Raw genomic sequence first — 17,551 nt, forward strand, 5'->3', positions numbered from 1 at the left:
AAATATGAAGTAAATAATAATGATACATGGGCATGGAAAAGGGAGTGTAGGTGATACATGAAAGACTAAAATTTGAGAATACAAAATCCTGATCTAAGCTTCTTGTTTATAGCTTAGAAAAATGGTTCTCTAATACCATTAGTCAAATGTTTTTTAAGCTAGAATAAACAAAACTTCTAATTCCCCGCCACACTTCAAAAAATTTTCTTTAGAAAAATAAAATGTGCCCTATTTGGGGCACACTTGGGTGGCTCAGTTGGTTAAGCCTCCAACTTCAGCTCAGGTCATGATCTCATAGTTCATGAGTTCAAGCCCCATGTCGGGCTCTGTGCTGACAGCTCAGAGCCTGGAGCCTGGCTCAGATTCCGTGCCTCCCTCTTTCTGACCCTCCCTAACTCATTCTCTCTCTCTCTCTCTCTCTCTCTCTCTCTCTCTCTCTCTCTCTCTTTCTGTCTCTCTCCTCTGTCCCAAAAATTTAATAAATATTAAAAAAAATTTTTTTTTAATGTGCCCATTTTTTTCACAAAATGTTATACCAGACACCTAAAGAGAGAAAATGACATATTAGAGAGTACTGGACCAAAGCATATGACTTTGATATTTGATCCCTGTTTGCTAACTATAATTGTGTGACTGTAACCATGGACAGTGGATGTAATGTTACTAAATTTTTCTCAAACAGTTCATGGACTCTTCAGCTCCTTAAAAACGTCTATTTCACTACTCTTCAGTTTGACAAATAGCTATAGGATATTTACTATCAAGTTCAGGAATATAAGAATAAATAAACTACGGTTCTTGTCCTCAAAGAGATTTACCACATAAGGTAGAAAACGCTTCTCTGTCACCTTTCTGAAGTCAATTCAGTTAAATATCAAACTGAGTGACTTTTGCACTTCTAAGTATTTTTTTAATGCACGAGACTGTCATAACATTCTTTTATGTGTTGAAGTTTTTTGGGTTTGTTTTGGTTTTCTTTGGGGGTGTGTGGGTGGGTTGAGTTATATACATACACCTAGTATACCTGTGATTGAAATTCTTCCAAAATATTATCCAGAGTAGCTAAAGTTTATACTCCCATCAGCAGACCATATTTCCCTACATCCTCACCAAAAATTAGTATCATGCCACTTTTTAATTTTCTGCAGATCGTAGGGGCATAAAGTAGTACATTATTATTATTTGAGTTTGCATTATCTGATTGCTAACAAGATTGGAAATGTCCGTATGCTTATGAGACATTTGGGTTTCTTATTTTGTGGACTGCCTCTCCTGGTCGATTTTCAAAAGTTCTTTATAAATTGCAAATATCAGTCCTTTGTTTTCTATATACACTGCAAAAAAAATTCCCAGGTTATTATGTTACTAATGTCTTTTGTTGAACAGAAATCTTTAATGTAGATAGATCCATTACATTTTCCCTTTACAAGTTATGCTTTCTGCATTTTGTTTACAGAATCTTCTCTAACCCCAGTGTCATAAAATTATTTTCCTACATTTTCCCCTAATAATTTTCTGGATATACCCTTCATGTCTACATCTGAGTTTCTTTGTGTGTTGGTGTGATTCAGGTTGTTTGTTTTTTCATTCAAATGTGACAATTTCCCTAATACTATTTGTTAAATAATGTATCTTCCCCCAGTGATCATTATATCAATTTTATCATATATCAACTCCTCATGGGCATGACTGGTATATGAATCTTTGTACTTATTATATTCCTCTGTTCTAGCAACAGTATCACAGGCTTTAACAGATACAGGATGCTTAAAATATTAGGGCTTTGCAATATGTCTTAACATCAGGTAGTGTGAACTTATGTCCTCTACTCTTTTTTCTTTTTTTTTTAATAATCTCTAAACTCAACGTGGGGCTTGAACTCACAACCCCGACATCAAGAGTTGCATGCTCTTCTGACTGAGCCAGCCAAGTGCCCCTCCTCTACTATTCTTTTTGAGAACTTTTTAGTTATTGGTGGACTTTTTTCTTCTTCCACGTAAATTTAGGATTAGTTCTAATTCCATCTAAAGTCTTGTTGTAATTAATGAAAATTATAAATCATTTTGGAGGGAATTAACATCTTTACAATGTTAAAATCTTTCCTTTTGTAAAAATTGTGTATTTCTCCTCTTATGTCTCTTTTTAACGTTCTTTTAAATTTTTTCATAAAGGTCATTTGTAGTTTTTGTAAAGTCAATGCCTGGATTCTTTACAGTTTGGGTTGCTTTGACATGTTTACTTTCTAACTGGTTATTACAGGTATATAGGAAGGCTTCTGGTTTTTTAACCATTGATTTTGTATACAAATACCTTGTTCAGGTTTTTGTCTTCTTAGTTCTAATAGCTATCTTTGCTTAATTTGTAATGTAAATAATCATATAATCTGCTATAAATGACATAAATTTAAGGAATTAAATGTCCCTAATAGCTCTTTTTTTCTTATCACAGAATTTGTTAGTAACTTCCACTATTATTACTAATGAGCACCATTATTAATGAGGAGAAGTAGCAATAGCAGGCATTCTTTTTGTTTGTTTGTTTCTAGTCTTAGATGTAAGACTCCTAAAGTTTCCCCAGTAAGTGTATTTAAAGTATATCTACTATAGGTTTTGGTAGGTAGTTTTATCAGGTTCCTTAGTTTTCTAAGAACTTTTATTATAAGTAGGTGTTAAACTTAAGCAATGACTTTTTCTGTACCCATTAAGATAAATATGTGAGGTTTCTCCCTTACTCTGCTAATATAAATTACATTGGTTGATTTTCAGATGTTGAATTATCTATGTATTCCTAGGAAAATCCTATTTATACAAAAACTTTGTTTTATTTTGTTTATTTTGAGAGAGACTGAGAGTGTGAGCGGGGGAGGGGCAGAGAGAGAGGGAGAGAGAATCCCAAGCAGGCTTCACACTGTCAGCATAGAGACCGATACGGGCCTCGATCCCACAAACTGAGAGACCACGACCTGAGCAGAAATCAAGAGTCAGAAGCTGAACCGACTGAGCCATTTAGCCACCCTAAAAGCTTTTAATCTAATGTTGGATTCAGTTAGCTAACGTTTCATAGAGAATGTTTGCCTCTGTGTTCTTAAGTGTAATTTTTCTGGGAAAGCTGGAGGACAACAGGAGGGAGAGTTGCTGAGTCCCGGACGACAGAGCTCAGCTTGGTGGGGAACAAAGGTGCTCGCCAGCGCCATCTCCCTCGCCCATCCCCCAGCCAAAATCCCAAAGGGAACCAGTTCCTGTCAGGGAACTTGCTTAAGTATAATTTTCCTTACTTATATTGCCTATCCAGTGTGGTATCAAGGTTATCCTTTCTTTCTTTTTAAGTTTATTTATTTATTTTGAGAGAGAGAGAGAAAGAGAGAGAACACACAGGCAAGCCAGGGAGGGGCAGAGAGAGAGAGAGAGGGAGGGAGAGAATCCCAAGCAGGCTCCTTGCTGACAGTGCAGAGCCCTACCCAGGGCTCAATTCCACAAAGCACAACATCATGACCTGAGCAGAAATCAAGAACCGGACACTTAACCAGCTGAGCCACCCAGCTGCACCTCAAGGTTATTCTACTCTTCTAAGTGAGTTGGCTGTTTCTTCTCTTCTGTTCTCAGGAAAAAAAAAAAGTTTGAGATAAGATTAATCTCTTTTTAAAAGATTTGGTAAAAAGTCACCTCTAAAATGATCTAGGCCTGGCTTTTAAAAACACACACACTGGAAATTGCCATTTCAGTTTTTTGAATGCTTATTAACTTAGTCAATTTTTCTTTTTTTTCCTTGGGACAATTTTGGTATTTGATGGCTTCCGAGAAATTTTACACTTCATTTAAGTTTTCAAATTTATTGGTATTTATAGTATATATCTGGAGTTATTTCCCCCTTGCTTTATGTCTTCTCTTGTTTTTGACATTCTCGAAAGTGTGCTCACAAGTAGGGGAGGGGCAGACCAAAGAAGGGAGGGAGGGAGAGAGAGAGAGAGAGAGAGAGAGAATCTGAGAATCTTAAGCAGGCTCCATCCTCAGTGCAGAGTCCAATTGCAAGCTTGATCCCACAACCCTGGGATCATGACCTGAGCCAAAACCCTGGGTCAAACATTCAACTGACTGAGCCACCCAGGCACCCATTTTTTACATTCTTGAACAGATTGGCAGTGGTATGTCAAATTTGTAAGGTTTTTGAACAATTACATTTTAGTTTTTGTTAATCTGTATCTGTTTTAGCCTTTATATATTTTTTCTTATTTTTAAAAAACTATTTATTTACTTTTAGAGAGAGAGAGAAAACGAGCAGGGGAGGGGCAGAGAGAGAGAGAATCCCAAGCAGGTTCCATGTTCACCGTGGAGCCCAAATCGGGCTCGATCTTAAGACCCCAAGATCACAACCTGAGTGGATATCAAGAGTTGGACACTTAATAGACTGAGCCACCAGGCACCCCAGTTTTTGTCTTCTTTATGTTTACTCTGTTGGTCTTTGCTTACAAAGTCTGCTCCATTAAGAGAAAAGCAATGAATTAAATTATTTATTACTTATTATATTAAAATATTTATTATAATATAATTTATAACAATGTGATTTTTACTTTAAAATACAATAATTAGGGGCACCTGGGTGGCCCAGTTGCATCCGACTTTGGCTCAGGTCATGATCTCACAGTTCGTGGGTTCGAGCCCCATATCCCACTCTGTGCTGACACCTCAGAGCCTGCAGCCTTCTTCATATTCTGTGTCTCTCTCTGTGCCCTTCTCTCTCTCTCTCTCTCTCAAAAATGAATAAACACTAAAAAATTTTTAAATATATATATAATACAATAATTACATTAAGCATGTAATTATTGTTTACAGAACTAATCATGATTTTTACTATGATGATTTTAAAAATTCAAACAATATAAATAAAGTGAAAGTTCCCTTTGAGATTCCCTATGCTCAAAAATGATTTTAGTAGTTAAGGATTTCACATAGCTATTAAGTGGCATAGTCTAGACTTGAACTACGGTCTTCAGATTTCAAGTTGCACACTTTACCATTAAAAGATTTCTCCTTAAATAGGTGTTTGTTGAATGAACATATGAATAGATCTTAAAAGTGGTAAAGGCTTTCACCCTCCACATGCTTGTTGATGCTTGAAATTCATCCTTAAAATTTCATCCCTCTGGTTAATGCCTTGACACCATTGTAAATTATAGTACTTACGAGCCAGTATTGGTAATAGACGTGTATATGTTTTATTAAGAATTTAAAAATATAAACTGTGGGGTGCCTGGGTGGCTCAGTGGGTTAGCCTCTGACTCTTGATTTTAGGTCAGGTCATGACTCACAGTAGGTTTGTAAGTTTGAGCCCATGTCAAGCTCTGTGCTGTCAGCATTAGGACTCTCTCCCTCCCTCTCTCTCTCTCTCTCAAAATAAATAATTAAACATATAAAAATTTTAAAAATAAACTATGTATTATATTTTCTCATTGTAGAAATACATGCTCAATATAGAAAATTGAAAACCGAGAAGTACAAAGGAAAAAAAACATCACATGTAATATCGTCATCCAGAAATAAAATATATGTATTACACATAATTTATGAAAATATTTTTATATACTGGTGAATAAGTCTGTGTAAGTATTTTTCTAAAACAATCTTTAATGACTACATCATATTCCATCCTGTCCACATACCATAATTTATCTAAGCCCTCTCCTCTGGGGGAACACTTAAATTGTTCACAATTTTTCATGGTTTTAAATAATATTTTACTCTATATTTCTTTGTACTTTTAAATATATTTATAATATTTGGTTATACATTTCAAGGTTGTTTTGTTTTGTTTTGTTTTGTTTTTTTATTTAAACAATCTCTACACCAGGGCGCCTGCGTGGTTCAGTCGGTTGAGCATCTGACTTCCACTCAGGTCATGATCTCGCGGTTTGTGAGTTCAAGCTCCGCATCAGGCTCTGTGCTGCCAGCTTGGAGCCTGGAGCCTGCTTAGGATTCTGTGTCTCCCTGTGTCTCAGCCCCTCCCCTGTTTGCACTCTGTCTCTCAAAAATGAATAAAAACGTTAAAAATTAAAAAAAAAAAAAAAGGGAGGGGGGACCGCCTGGGTGGCTCAGTCGGTTAGGCATCCAACTTTGGCTCAGGTCATGATCTCGCAGTTTGTGAGTTCCAGCTCTGCATCAAGCTCTGTGCTGACAGCTCAGAGCCTGGAGCTTGCTTCAGATTCTGTGTCTCTGTCTCTCTCTGCCCCTCCCCTACTTGTGCTCTGTCTCTCTATCAAAAATAAATAAAATGTAAAAAAAAAGATTTAAACAATCTCTACACCTAATGTGGGGCTCAAACACAACCCCAAGATCGAGTTGAATGCCCCTACTACTGAGCCAGCCAGGCGCCCCAGTTATATATTTATAGCTAAGTGTCTGTCCACATGTTTACTTTCCTGGGATTGCTACGTCAAAAGGCCTTCACATTATAAATTTTGAATAATTTCCCAAATAGACAATAACATTGTGATAGACAGTTTTACGTGTCCATTTGAATAGACGATGGTACCCAGTTATTCAATCAAACACTAATCTAGATGTTTCTGGGAAAGTATTAGTGATTTCATCTACAAGTCTTTGATTTTATATGAAGAAGATTATTTGGGGATAATCTGGGTAGGCTTGATCCAACCAGTTAAAAGTCTTTAAGAGGAGAATAGAGGTTTTTCTAGAAAGGAATGGTGCCTGTGGGCTGCAGTATCATCTCCTGCCCAAGAATTTCCATTCTGCCCTTATTGATGGCTTGCCTTACATATTTTGGATTTACCTAGCCAGCCGTCACAATCACAGAAGCTAATGCTTTGTGATAAGTTTCTTGCCCTGTGAACCCTGACTGATACACACTGTAACCCTCCTGCCTAAAAAGTATACGACTGCCCTTGGTCATTTACATCATAATGTGAAGTTTTTTTACATAAGCAGATCTTTATCTATTGTAGAAATAGAACTTTATTGGAAAACAAATTTTGATAGAGGACAATATAAGGATTCTTAGCAGAATGATTAGCTTACTGTATTTGTGTGTATTTGTTTATGGAGAGGTGAGAAGAGATAAGGGATTAAAAATCATAAAATACTGAAGTCAAATGATTCTAGTTTATTTTGCAATTATGCCTAGGGCTTTAGTATATTATTAATATTAAAAGCCATTTTTAGTTTGTTTTAATAATTTTTTTAATTTGTATTTTAGAGAGAGATAAAGTGGGAGCAGGGGAGGGGGGAGAGAGAATCTCAAGCAGGCTCCAAGCTCAGCACAGAGCCGATGCCGGGCTTGATCTCACAACCCTGGGATTATGACCTGAGCCAAAATCAAGAGTCGGACACTCAACTGACTGAGCCATCCAGGCGTCCCTAAAATCCATTTTTTAAATGAGAGGTCTCTAATTCCAGCCAGTGGACTGGGCCCTTTAATAAACACTGTCTGTGGAATCTTGGTAGAGTCCACTACCCACAGAGCAACCAAAGTGACCTTTTAAAAGGAAAATCAGATCATATCAGTCCCCACGTTTAAAACAGCTAGCCACTGCACTTACAATAAAATCCAAACTTCAGACCTTGACCTATATGATTCCAAACCTCCTGCCTCTCTAAACTTCCCACATTTTCTCTCCCTCTCTGCATCTCAGATATACTGGCCTTTTTTCTTTTCACCCAGCATACCACTCTCCTTTCTATGGGCCTTTGGACTTCCTGTCCCCACTATTTTGGGCACTCTTCCTCCAGATATTCCAAGGATTGACTTCCTGGGAAAAATCAAGGAAATATTATCTTCTCAGAAAAGATCAACCTATGTGGCTGTTTTTCTCATTTTTCTTCATCTAGTCTATCCTATCGTTTTTTCTTTTTCAGAATACTAAGCACATCTGAAATGATGTAATTTATTTCATTTTTTGATATTCATCTGTTCCAATAGAAGATCAATATTTCTAACTATATTCTCAGCAATATTATAAGGACTTTACATGCTATCGACCCATTTAATTTTCACAACAACCTATAAGGTAAGTATTATTAATTAGTACTCCAGTTTTACAGGTGAAGTGCCTGAGGTTCAGAAAGGTGAAGTGGCTTCACTTGCAAAACTGCATCTCACTAGCTCTGGAAAGAAATCTCCAGGACATCTGTTAAGCTATGTACAGACCAGCAGCATCCAAGGATGTTAGAAATGCATGTTCTCAGGCCTCATCTCTGACCCAAAGAATCAGAATGTGCAGTTTAACAAGATCCCCAGGTGATTCTTAAGTATAAAGTTTGAGAAGCACTAGTCACCAATACATCAGTTTCCTAAGTCTCACCTCGAAAGTAATTGAACACACACACACACACACACACACACACACACACAACACAGCTGTACTCCCAGCCCAGAAAGCAATTACACAACAGAAGAGAGTAGTGAAGTGGTAAAAAGGTTTTCCTTTATTGCGGCTAGTACAGCAAGCAGGAATCCCTCATCTGGCAGTCCTAACCCCACGTCATCCCACTTCACCCCAACTCCTTTTAGCTCTCCCTCGCTACGCTAGAAGCTACCCACGCCTAAACTAGACAGAGCTTTGAAGACTTTGAAGGGAGAAGAGACGGAAGGCAGAAATACGGGGGAAATGGAAAACAATTCCGGTAGCATTCCTTAACCTCAACAGGCCCTGCCTTCTGCCCTTAAGAAAAATGGCGCTCAGCGTAGGTGCACTTCCGGTCACGGAACCAAACAAAATAGGGGAGGACAAGAGACCGGAAGTGACCGCCCTTTTGGCACCCCTCCTACCCCTTCTCCGCCTCCCAGCCCCTCTAGGGAGGCTGAGGAGGCCTAAGGGCTGAGGCTGGTCTGCGGTTGGCGGGTGACAAGCCGGAGCCGGGACAGTGTGAGTGCTTCCTGCCTCGGCCGCCGGCCGCTTCACTTCGCTTTGGGTGACCTTCGTGAGGCCAGGGACAGGGGGCGGAGAGTTGCGCGGGCGCTGTGTGACGAGGCGCCGCCGCGGTTCTGCGTGAAAGCAGCTAGCCGGCAGGTCTGCCAACGGGGCCATCGGCCGTGTCGGGCCGGCGGAGCCCGCGAGGCTCGGGCCTGAAGCCCGGGGGCTGGGGAACCCGGTCCGGAGCTGGCGCACGCGGGACAGCGGTGAGGTCCGGCCCTTAGCTCTGCGAGCGGGGCTCCAGCGCCCGGTGTGGAAGGCCTTTCCCCAAGGTAGGTGTTCACACCCGACTGAACCGGCTCGTTGCCCTCACCCCGGTTTTCCCACGCAGTTCCTTCACTCAGTCATTTCCTGACCCTCGGGAAGGCTCAGCTCTTTTTTCATGGCCACTCCGTTTCATTCCACACGCATACACAGCAGGAAAAGACTGGCGTGTAATCGTTTTTGTTTAGTGTCTTTTTCGTGAGAAGTTGCCAGAAAAAAAATTTTGAACTTAAATTCCTTGAAGTTCTTGGTACTTTAGCTGGAAACGTTAATGGTCGCGTTTATTTGTTGTGATGAGAGTTTTGTTTTTAAGTGGCAGTATTACATTATGATCTTGGAATTTTATTTCTTCACTCTGTATCCACCTCCACCCTCTAGAGCTTCAGGTTGAGAAACTTGTTGTTTGTGAACTTGCTCCTTCTTGCTAACCCTGTGCCTTGATGTGCCTAAGAGTCGGGAGTAGTCACAATTTAGCCACAATTAGTTTCATCTTCACCAAAGGGAAATAAAGTAGAAATTGGCAACCAAGGTTTTGTCCAATAGAGTTAACTTATTTTGGTGGAGTATCACAAGTTTAAAACACTTCTCCCCAAAATAAAATTATCTCAAAGTATTTTGGCAGTTTATGTTACTGGGGAATTAATGTGGCAGGAAGGTGTCATTCACTTGCATGTCTTTATCGTATAGTTTAATTTGTGCTTTCTAACTTTTATTTTCTTTCCCCAGTAACATAATGGCGGAAACTGCTTCTCCACTGAAGCACTTTGTGCTGGCTAAGAAGGCAATTACTGCAATCTTTGACCAATTACTGGAGTTTGTTACTGAAGGATCCCATTTTGTTGAAGGTTAGTTTCTCTAAGTTTTTTAAATACTACTCTACTGTTGAGAATATATGAAAAATATGAAGGTGGGGCACTTGGGTGGCTCAGTTGGTTAAGCGCTCCATTTCGGCTCATGTCATGATCTCATTGTTTGTCGGTTCAAGCCCCATGTTGGGCTCTGTGCTGACAGCTCAGAACCTGGAGCCCGCTTCAGATTCTGTGTCTCCCTCTCTCTCTGCCCCTCCCCCACTCATGCTCTGTCTCTCTCTCTCAAAAATAAACATTAAAAACAAAAAAAATTTTTTTAAAGAAAATTAGGTGTTTTATCCTTTTCACCCTTAGTTACAGAACGCATATATAAGGCATTGTGTTATAATCTAGGAGAGATGCCATAACAAAACCCATTTTTGCCCTCCATAAGAGGAAGATTAAATGTTATTAATAACAACTTAAGAAATAAGTGCTTGCATGTGAGGTACTATTCTAAGCACTTTATTATATCAATAATGCATTAAATATCAACACTGGAACAGATTTTAATTATAATTATTTTAAAGATGAAACCAAGACACAGAAAATTTAAGCAACTTGCCCAAGAGCACCTAGCTAGTAAATGCCCAGACTTAAAAGTCAGGCAGCCCACATTTAAGCTATTATTCCTCTCTTTTCCCCAAGTCAGCTGTCAGCCTAGATCTCAGACCTATCTTATCTTCTCAAATGAGGCAGGAATTTGGTGGGGAAAGGGCAAAAGAAATCTTCTTTGAGTGTCACTGTTCAAGGTTGGTGAGGAATGTCTTATTAGGGAATACTGCTTTGGAGAGAACTGTTGAAATATTTTCCGGTTCCTAAGATTACATGACCATCAACGGTACAATGAAAAGGGAGGGATTTTATAAACTTCTCCAGTGACTGTGAGGAAACATTTGGTGGGTTGGTAAAATCAAACTTTGTCCTTGTCCCTCCTAGCCCTCCCTCACCAGATTTTTAGCTTGAGGATAGGGATCATGCCTTATTATTGTGTCCTTATCACCAAACCTGACACAATTCACGTTTTGTTGAATGAGACGGGAAAAAAGTTATGGTATCGAATCTCTGTTTCCAGTTTTGAAAGAATTTGAGCTGGCACAGTGACTTTTAAATTGTTTTTAAAAAGTTGATAGGTCAGCTATATATACTCAAAACAAAGTTGATGGGAAGTGAAATTAAATGCAATATCTTCTATGTATTGAACCCATTATAGATTGAGCATAATACTAGGAGCTAGTGAATGACAGCTTTATAGTCCAAGTTCAATTTTACTGCTTTTACAATCTCACAGAAAATCTCTTGCAAAAAAGAGACAAAAAGGTAAATTAGGAAGAACATAGAAGAGAAAGAATAACATGAAAAACAAGGTGAATGTAATGATACTTAAGCCAGTCTCATCTTTATTCACCTAACTGCATATATTTTACTAATGTGCTTGAAAAGGATGATGAGATTTGTAAAAGCTGGAGTTTAATTACATGAGCACTGGGTAAGCTGTGTCAGTGTGTGTGTGTCTCATTAGTACCAGATACCCAAATGAATCTCCATGTTTTTACCTTTAAAATGAGATAATGAAAATGTAAGTTGTCAGTTCACTGGGGTGAAGTTAATACAACATTGTAAGTCAACTATACTTCAATAAAAAAAGATAAAAAATAGAAAACTGTCTGTAATGGATACTGTAGTAACCACTTAAAATATATATGTAAACGTAAAAGTGTATGTTCCTGAAATATAAACAAAACTGAAAGGCTTCTGCTTTTCAAACTCAAGTTTTTCCACCCACCCCCATCCTTGGAGGACAAGAGGTTATGTCTGGGATGAGCAGTTACCTCTAGCGTGACTGGAGTAGGATATAGTTGGTAATTCTCTTTTTATGTTAAATGAGCTGTTTTGCTCCATTCCTCTGAGAAGACAAGAAGTTTTAAGGTAGCGATGTCTTACCTAGCTTGGAGACCCACTTGAACCATATCTTTATTTTATAGGGGTGGCCATTCACAAACCTCGCTATTTCTTAGTATGTGGATCCCTCTTTTCCCTTTAGTCAGGATGGAACAATAATAGGTAGATAATTAGGTTCTAATTTCTCTGTTCAGAAAAACATTTTTGTCTTAGATGGGTATTTTTGTTTTTGTTTTTTTAGTTTAGTCATTTTGAGTGACAGCGTGCGTGTGAGTGGGTGAGGGGCAGAGAGGGAAGGGGAATGAGAGAACCCCAAGGAGGCTCGACCCCATGAACCATGAGATCATGACCTGAACTAAAATCAGATGCTTAACCGATTGAGCCACCCAGGTGTCCCTGTCTCAGATGAGTATCTTGTATTTTTGAGACTTAGGTGAATAGTAAATACCCTTTGGACTGGGCCCCTATAATTTTTAATAATTTTGAAGCTTTTTTGGGCAGGATTCTTATGACCTGTTGCAATAAAGTATTCACCTTTTGCCAAATATTCAGATAGTATGGCATTTTTACTTTTTTAAATGGCCACATTAATACAGAGCAAAGCCAAAATATATGCATATCTTAGCTATTCCTTTGTATAATTCACTTAATGTTCATCTTTACCACTTTTTCTAACACCATTTCAATTTTGTAGCAACATACAAGAATCCAGAACTTGATCAAATAGCTACTGAGGATGATCTGATAGAAATACAGGGTTATAAAAACAAGCTTTCCATCATTGGTGAGGTGCTGTCTCGGAGGCATATGAAAGTGGCATTTTTTGGCAGGTAATCCTTTATTATTTCTCTCAAGGGTAGTTTCCAGAAATCAGGTTTTCTAAGTCCTATCCACAACTTTGTTTCTGATGTTTCAGCAAGGGATGGTTCTCCCCCTTCTCCCTGTAAGAGTTTCTCCTTGTGTTAAATGCTAAAGCTATTAGCATCTAAAAGAATTTGTTCATTTTAGTTCTTGGTATAAAAGGCTTTATGGAGGTCATATTTTTATTTTTTAAGGATGTTCATCTCTAAGAATTGGATTCTTAGCCAAGTCCTAAGCATAGAAATACGGGTTAATGATATGCATAATTTTTGACTTTTTAAAAGTTCTCTTATTACCAGGTATGTCTTCTGAAAGAATTCTCAGCCCCATGATTCCCAGAGAGAGGGAGAGTAGGAAGAGTCATTTGTTAACATAACTGTTGAGAATGACGGTGTGATCTCTGCCACAGCTTATATGTTCATTTAGGAATCATTTGTTAACTTCCTTTGTGCCATGCACTGTATGAGGCACTAGGGATACAAAAACAAATGACTAGGCCCATACTTGTTTGCTCAAATATCATGTGCTGTGTATCAACAGAAGCATTTATTTACTCACTAAACTAACTTATAGGCCTTTTAAATCCATCTTGGGGCTTTTTTTTTTTAGCACTTGGGATTTCCTGTACCTAGAATTCCCTTTGCCTTGTTTTATCTATGTCTGGCTCTTTCTCAGTTTTCAAACCTTTCCTAAATGTTATAACCTCAGAAACCTTTCCTGACCGCTGCGTCTAAAGTATTTCTTCTCATTTATTCTCTAAAGTTTTTACTGTTCTATTTTGTCTTCATGATTTTATATATTCATTCTTCAGGACGAGCAGTGGGAAGAGCTCTGTTATCAATGCAATGTTGTGGGATAAAGTCCTCCCTAGTGGGATTGGCCATACAACCAATTGCTTCCTGAGTGTTGAAGGAACTGATGGAGATAAAGCCTATCTTATGACAGAAGGATCAGATGAAAAAAAGAGCGTGAAGGTATAATATTTTGACTGTTAGCAACATAATGTACCTGAAATAATGCCCTTGTTCTTTTTAAAAAATTTTTTGTAGGATGTCTGCATTGCTAGAGATAGAAGAACTACTGATGTTTTAATTCATCGCTTTTAAAGCCATCACTAATATTTTGAATTCTCTAAAATTCCTTTGCTTCAGAGCTAAATTATTAGAAAAATAAAATATGTCCTTAAAGTAAACTAGAGTTAAAAGTTTATTACATTTTAAAAATAATGTTCTGGGGCGCCTGGGTGGCGCAGTCGGTTAAGCGTCCGACTTCAGCCAGGTCACGATCTCACGGTCCGTGAGTTCGAGCCCCGCGTCGGGCTCTGGGCTGATGGCTCAGAGCCTGGAGCCTGTTTCCGATTCTGTGTCTCCTTCTCTCTCTGCTCCTCCCCCATTCATTCTCTGTCTCTCTCTGTCCCAAAAATAAATAAAACGTTGAAAAAAAAAAAATTTAAAAATAATGTTCTGAAAATAACATTATTGAAGTGTATTGTTGCTGTTTAATCTCATCTACTCTCATCTTTTAAAAGAAAACTTTGTTTAAAAAATTGGGCCTTGGCATGTGTTTGATGCATGTCTGTGTCTTTAGAAACTTTTTTATCTTTGGAGTATTAATAAGCACATTCGTGAATAAATGTAATAGTTTTATCAGATAAGGGTCAGTGACAATTCCCTACTTTTCATAAATTTCTTAAGTAGACTCCATGCCTTACATGGAGCCCAACATAGGGCTTGAACTCACGACCCTGAGCTCAAGACCTGAGCTGAGATCAAGAGTTGGATGCATGGGGTGCCTGAGTGGCTCAGTCAGTTAAAGATCCGACTCTTGATTTTGGCTCAGGTCATGATCTCAGTCTCTGGGATCATGCGCACATCAGGCTCCATCCTCTTAATGTTAAGCCTGCTTGGGATTCTCTCTCTCCATCTCTCTCTGCCCCTCCCCTCGCCTACTGTCTCTCAAAATAAATAAACAAACGTTAAAAAAAAAAGGGACGCCTGGGTGGCTCAGTCAGTTGAGCGTCCGACTTTGGCTCAGGTCATGATCTTGCTGTTTGTGAGTTCAAGCCCCACGTCAGGCTCTGTACTAAAGCAGCTCTGGAGCCTGCTTCGGATTCTGTGTCTCCCTCTCTCTCTGCCCCTCCCCTGCTCATGCTGTCTCTCTCTGTCTCAAAAATAAATAAAACATTAAAAAAAATTTTTTTTAAATAAAAAATTTAAAAAACAGATGTTTAACCTACTGAGCCACTCAGGTGCCCCTTTTTTAACAAATTTCTTAAGGAGTTCAGTGCCACTAAGTTCCTTCAGCCGAAAGAAAAAAGTGTTTCTCACTATGATCACTTTCTTTTTTTTTTTTTAACGTTTATTTATTTTTGAGACAGAGACAGAGCATGAACAGGGGAGGGGCAGAGAGAGAGGGAGACACAGAATCTGAAACGGGCTCCAGGCTCTGAGCTGTCAGCACAGAGCCCGACGCGGGGCTCGAACTCACGGATCGTGAGATCATGACCTGAGCCGAAGTCGGAAACTTAACCAACTGAGCCACCCAGGCGCCCCTGTGATCACTTTCTTAAGTCTTTTCTTTTTTCCACTTGAGTCTTTTATTTATTTTTATTTTTTTAACGTTTTATTTATTTTTGAGACAGGGAGAGACAGAGCATGAACAGGGGAGGGTCAGAGAGAGGGAGACACAGAATCTGAAACAGGCTCCAGGCTCTGAGCTGTCAGCACAGAGCCTGACGCGGGGCTCGAACTCACGGACCGCGAGATCATGACCTGAGCGGAAGTCGGCCGCTTAACTGACTGAGCCACCCAGGTGCCCCATCCACTTGTGTCTTAAGATCTCTTCCACAAGTGCAAAAGTTCAGTGTTTAAAGATCCATGCTGTTTTAATTTTTGCAAAACTGAGTTGAATTCATCGGTCTAGTTCTTGTTCTGTGAGTTTGTTGTTTGAGCTAGCTTAGGTAACTTCATCTGTGTAATACTCTTCAGATTAGTTAGAAGGAATAAAGGAGGTGATGTTTGTGAAAATTTTTTTTAATGTTTTATTTTTTATTTATTTTTGAGAGAGAGAGAGACAGAGAGTCTGAAGCAGGCCCCATACTATCAGCACAGAACCTGATGTGGGGCTTGAACTCAAAAGCTGTGAGATCATGACCTGAGCCAAAGTCAGATGCTTTTTTTTTTTTTTAAATTTTTTTTTTTTTTTCAACGTTTATTTATTTTTGGGACAGAGAGAGACAGAGCATGAACGGGGGAGGGGCAGAGAGAGAGGGAGACACAGAATCGGAAACAGGCTCCAGGCTCTGAGCCATCAGCCCAGAGCCTGACGCGGGGCTCGAACTCACGGACCGCGAGATCGTGACCTGGCTGAAGTCGGACGCTTAACCGACTGCGCCACCCAGGCGCCCCCAAAGTCAGATGCTTAACTGACTGAGCCACCCAGGCACCCCTCTGAAAATATTTTCAAACTTTTAAACTTTTTTTTTTTTCAACGTTTATTTATTTTTGGGACAGAGAGAGACAGAGCATGAACGGGGGAGGGGCAGAGAGAGAGGGAGACAGAATCGGAAGCAGGCTCCAGGCTCTGAGCCATCAGCCCAGAGCCTGACGCGGGGCTTGAACTCACGGACCGCAAGATCGTGACCTGGCTGAAGTTGGACGCTTAACCGACTGCGCCACCCAGGCGCCCCTCAAACTTTTAACCCATATAAATGAAGGAATCATTTATTTTGTGATCAAGTTTTTACCAAATCAAAATTCAAACTACCTGTGGCTTTAGATCCTTAAAGTAGTTACCTCCTATTTCTTGGTCTGTGCTCTCTACTTCCAATCCTTCATACTCTTTTCCTCCTCTCTCCTACTCCAAAATTTAAATTTGTTCACCTTAAGCAGTGGCCTGTGTTAAAGTATAGACTTTGAGTTTCATGCTGTAATAGTTTTCCTTAGTAAAAGAAATGCCTGGGGCACGCACCTGTGTCGGACTTCAGCTCAGGTCCTGATCTTACAGCTTGTGGGTTCAAGTCCTGCGTCGGGCTCTCTGCTGACGGCCCAGAGCCTGGAGCCTACTTCAGATTTCCTCTCTCTCTCTCTCTCTCTCTCTCTCTCAAAAATAAATAAGCATTAAAAAAAAGTAAAAGAAATGCACTAATTACAGCTAATGCTTTATTGCACACTTGCTAAGTACCAAACACTATATTAAATACCTGTAGTAACTCCAGTCATACCACAACTATATCAGATAGGTGCTTTTTATTATCTTAATTTTATAGACCAGGCATCAAGACATTGGTACACATTTATAATTCTATCAAAAAGTTGATGAAAGCAAACAAAACTAAAACCTAGCTAACATTGTCACTGTGAAGATTCACTTCAACCCTGATCAGGACTATTGTGCCCATTTGAAAATAGATGTTTCCCTTTAAAATTGGATACAAAGCACAGATTAATTGTAAAGATATGTGTGCTGGTGCCCTTTCCTTGAATATTAATTTTACTTAAAATTTTTTTTTAATGTTTATTTTAGAGAAAGTGTGCATGAGCAGGGGAGAGCAGAGAGAGAGAGAGAGGGAGACACAGAATTAGAAGCAGGCTCCAGGCTCTGAGCTGTCAGCACAGAGCTTGACTTGAGGCTCAAACCCATGGACCATGAGATCATGATCTGAGCTGAAGTCAGATGCTTAACTGACTGAGCCACCCAGGTGCCCTGGTGTTTTTAATGGAAAACAAAAAAATTTTTTTTAATGTTTATTTAT

At 39.3% G+C, this 17,551-nt stretch overlaps 1 protein-coding gene across 3 annotated transcripts in view; it reads left to right on the forward strand.

Annotated features, from left to right (window-relative positions):
- The first annotated feature begins 8,730 nt into the window (after window positions 1–8,730).
- The window catches only part of MFN1 (mitofusin 1), a 36,670-nt gene continuing 27,849 nt past the window's right edge, over window positions 8,731–17,551 (forward strand). The window contains exons 1-4 of one of the 3 annotated variants that reach the window (XM_086674769.1): window positions 8,731–8,875; window positions 9,914–10,032; window positions 12,632–12,767; window positions 13,610–13,772. In XM_086674769.1, coding sequence (XP_086530895.1) covers window positions 9,921–10,032; window positions 12,632–12,767; window positions 13,610–13,772 — 411 coding nt within the window. In that variant the 5' untranslated portion in view covers window positions 8,731–8,875; window positions 9,914–9,920. Of the gene's footprint in view, window positions 9,196–9,907; window positions 10,033–12,631; window positions 12,768–13,609; window positions 13,773–17,551 lie in introns of those variants that run through there. The other 2 variants (XM_025913197.2, XM_086674770.1) reach the window with 2 other exon arrangements.

The sequence above is a fragment of the Puma concolor genome, chromosome C2 (genome assembly GCF_028749965.1).
Source record: "Puma concolor isolate L17-30 chromosome C2, mPumCon1.1.hap2, whole genome shotgun sequence".
Taxonomy (NCBI): domain Eukaryota; kingdom Metazoa; phylum Chordata; class Mammalia; order Carnivora; family Felidae; genus Puma; species Puma concolor.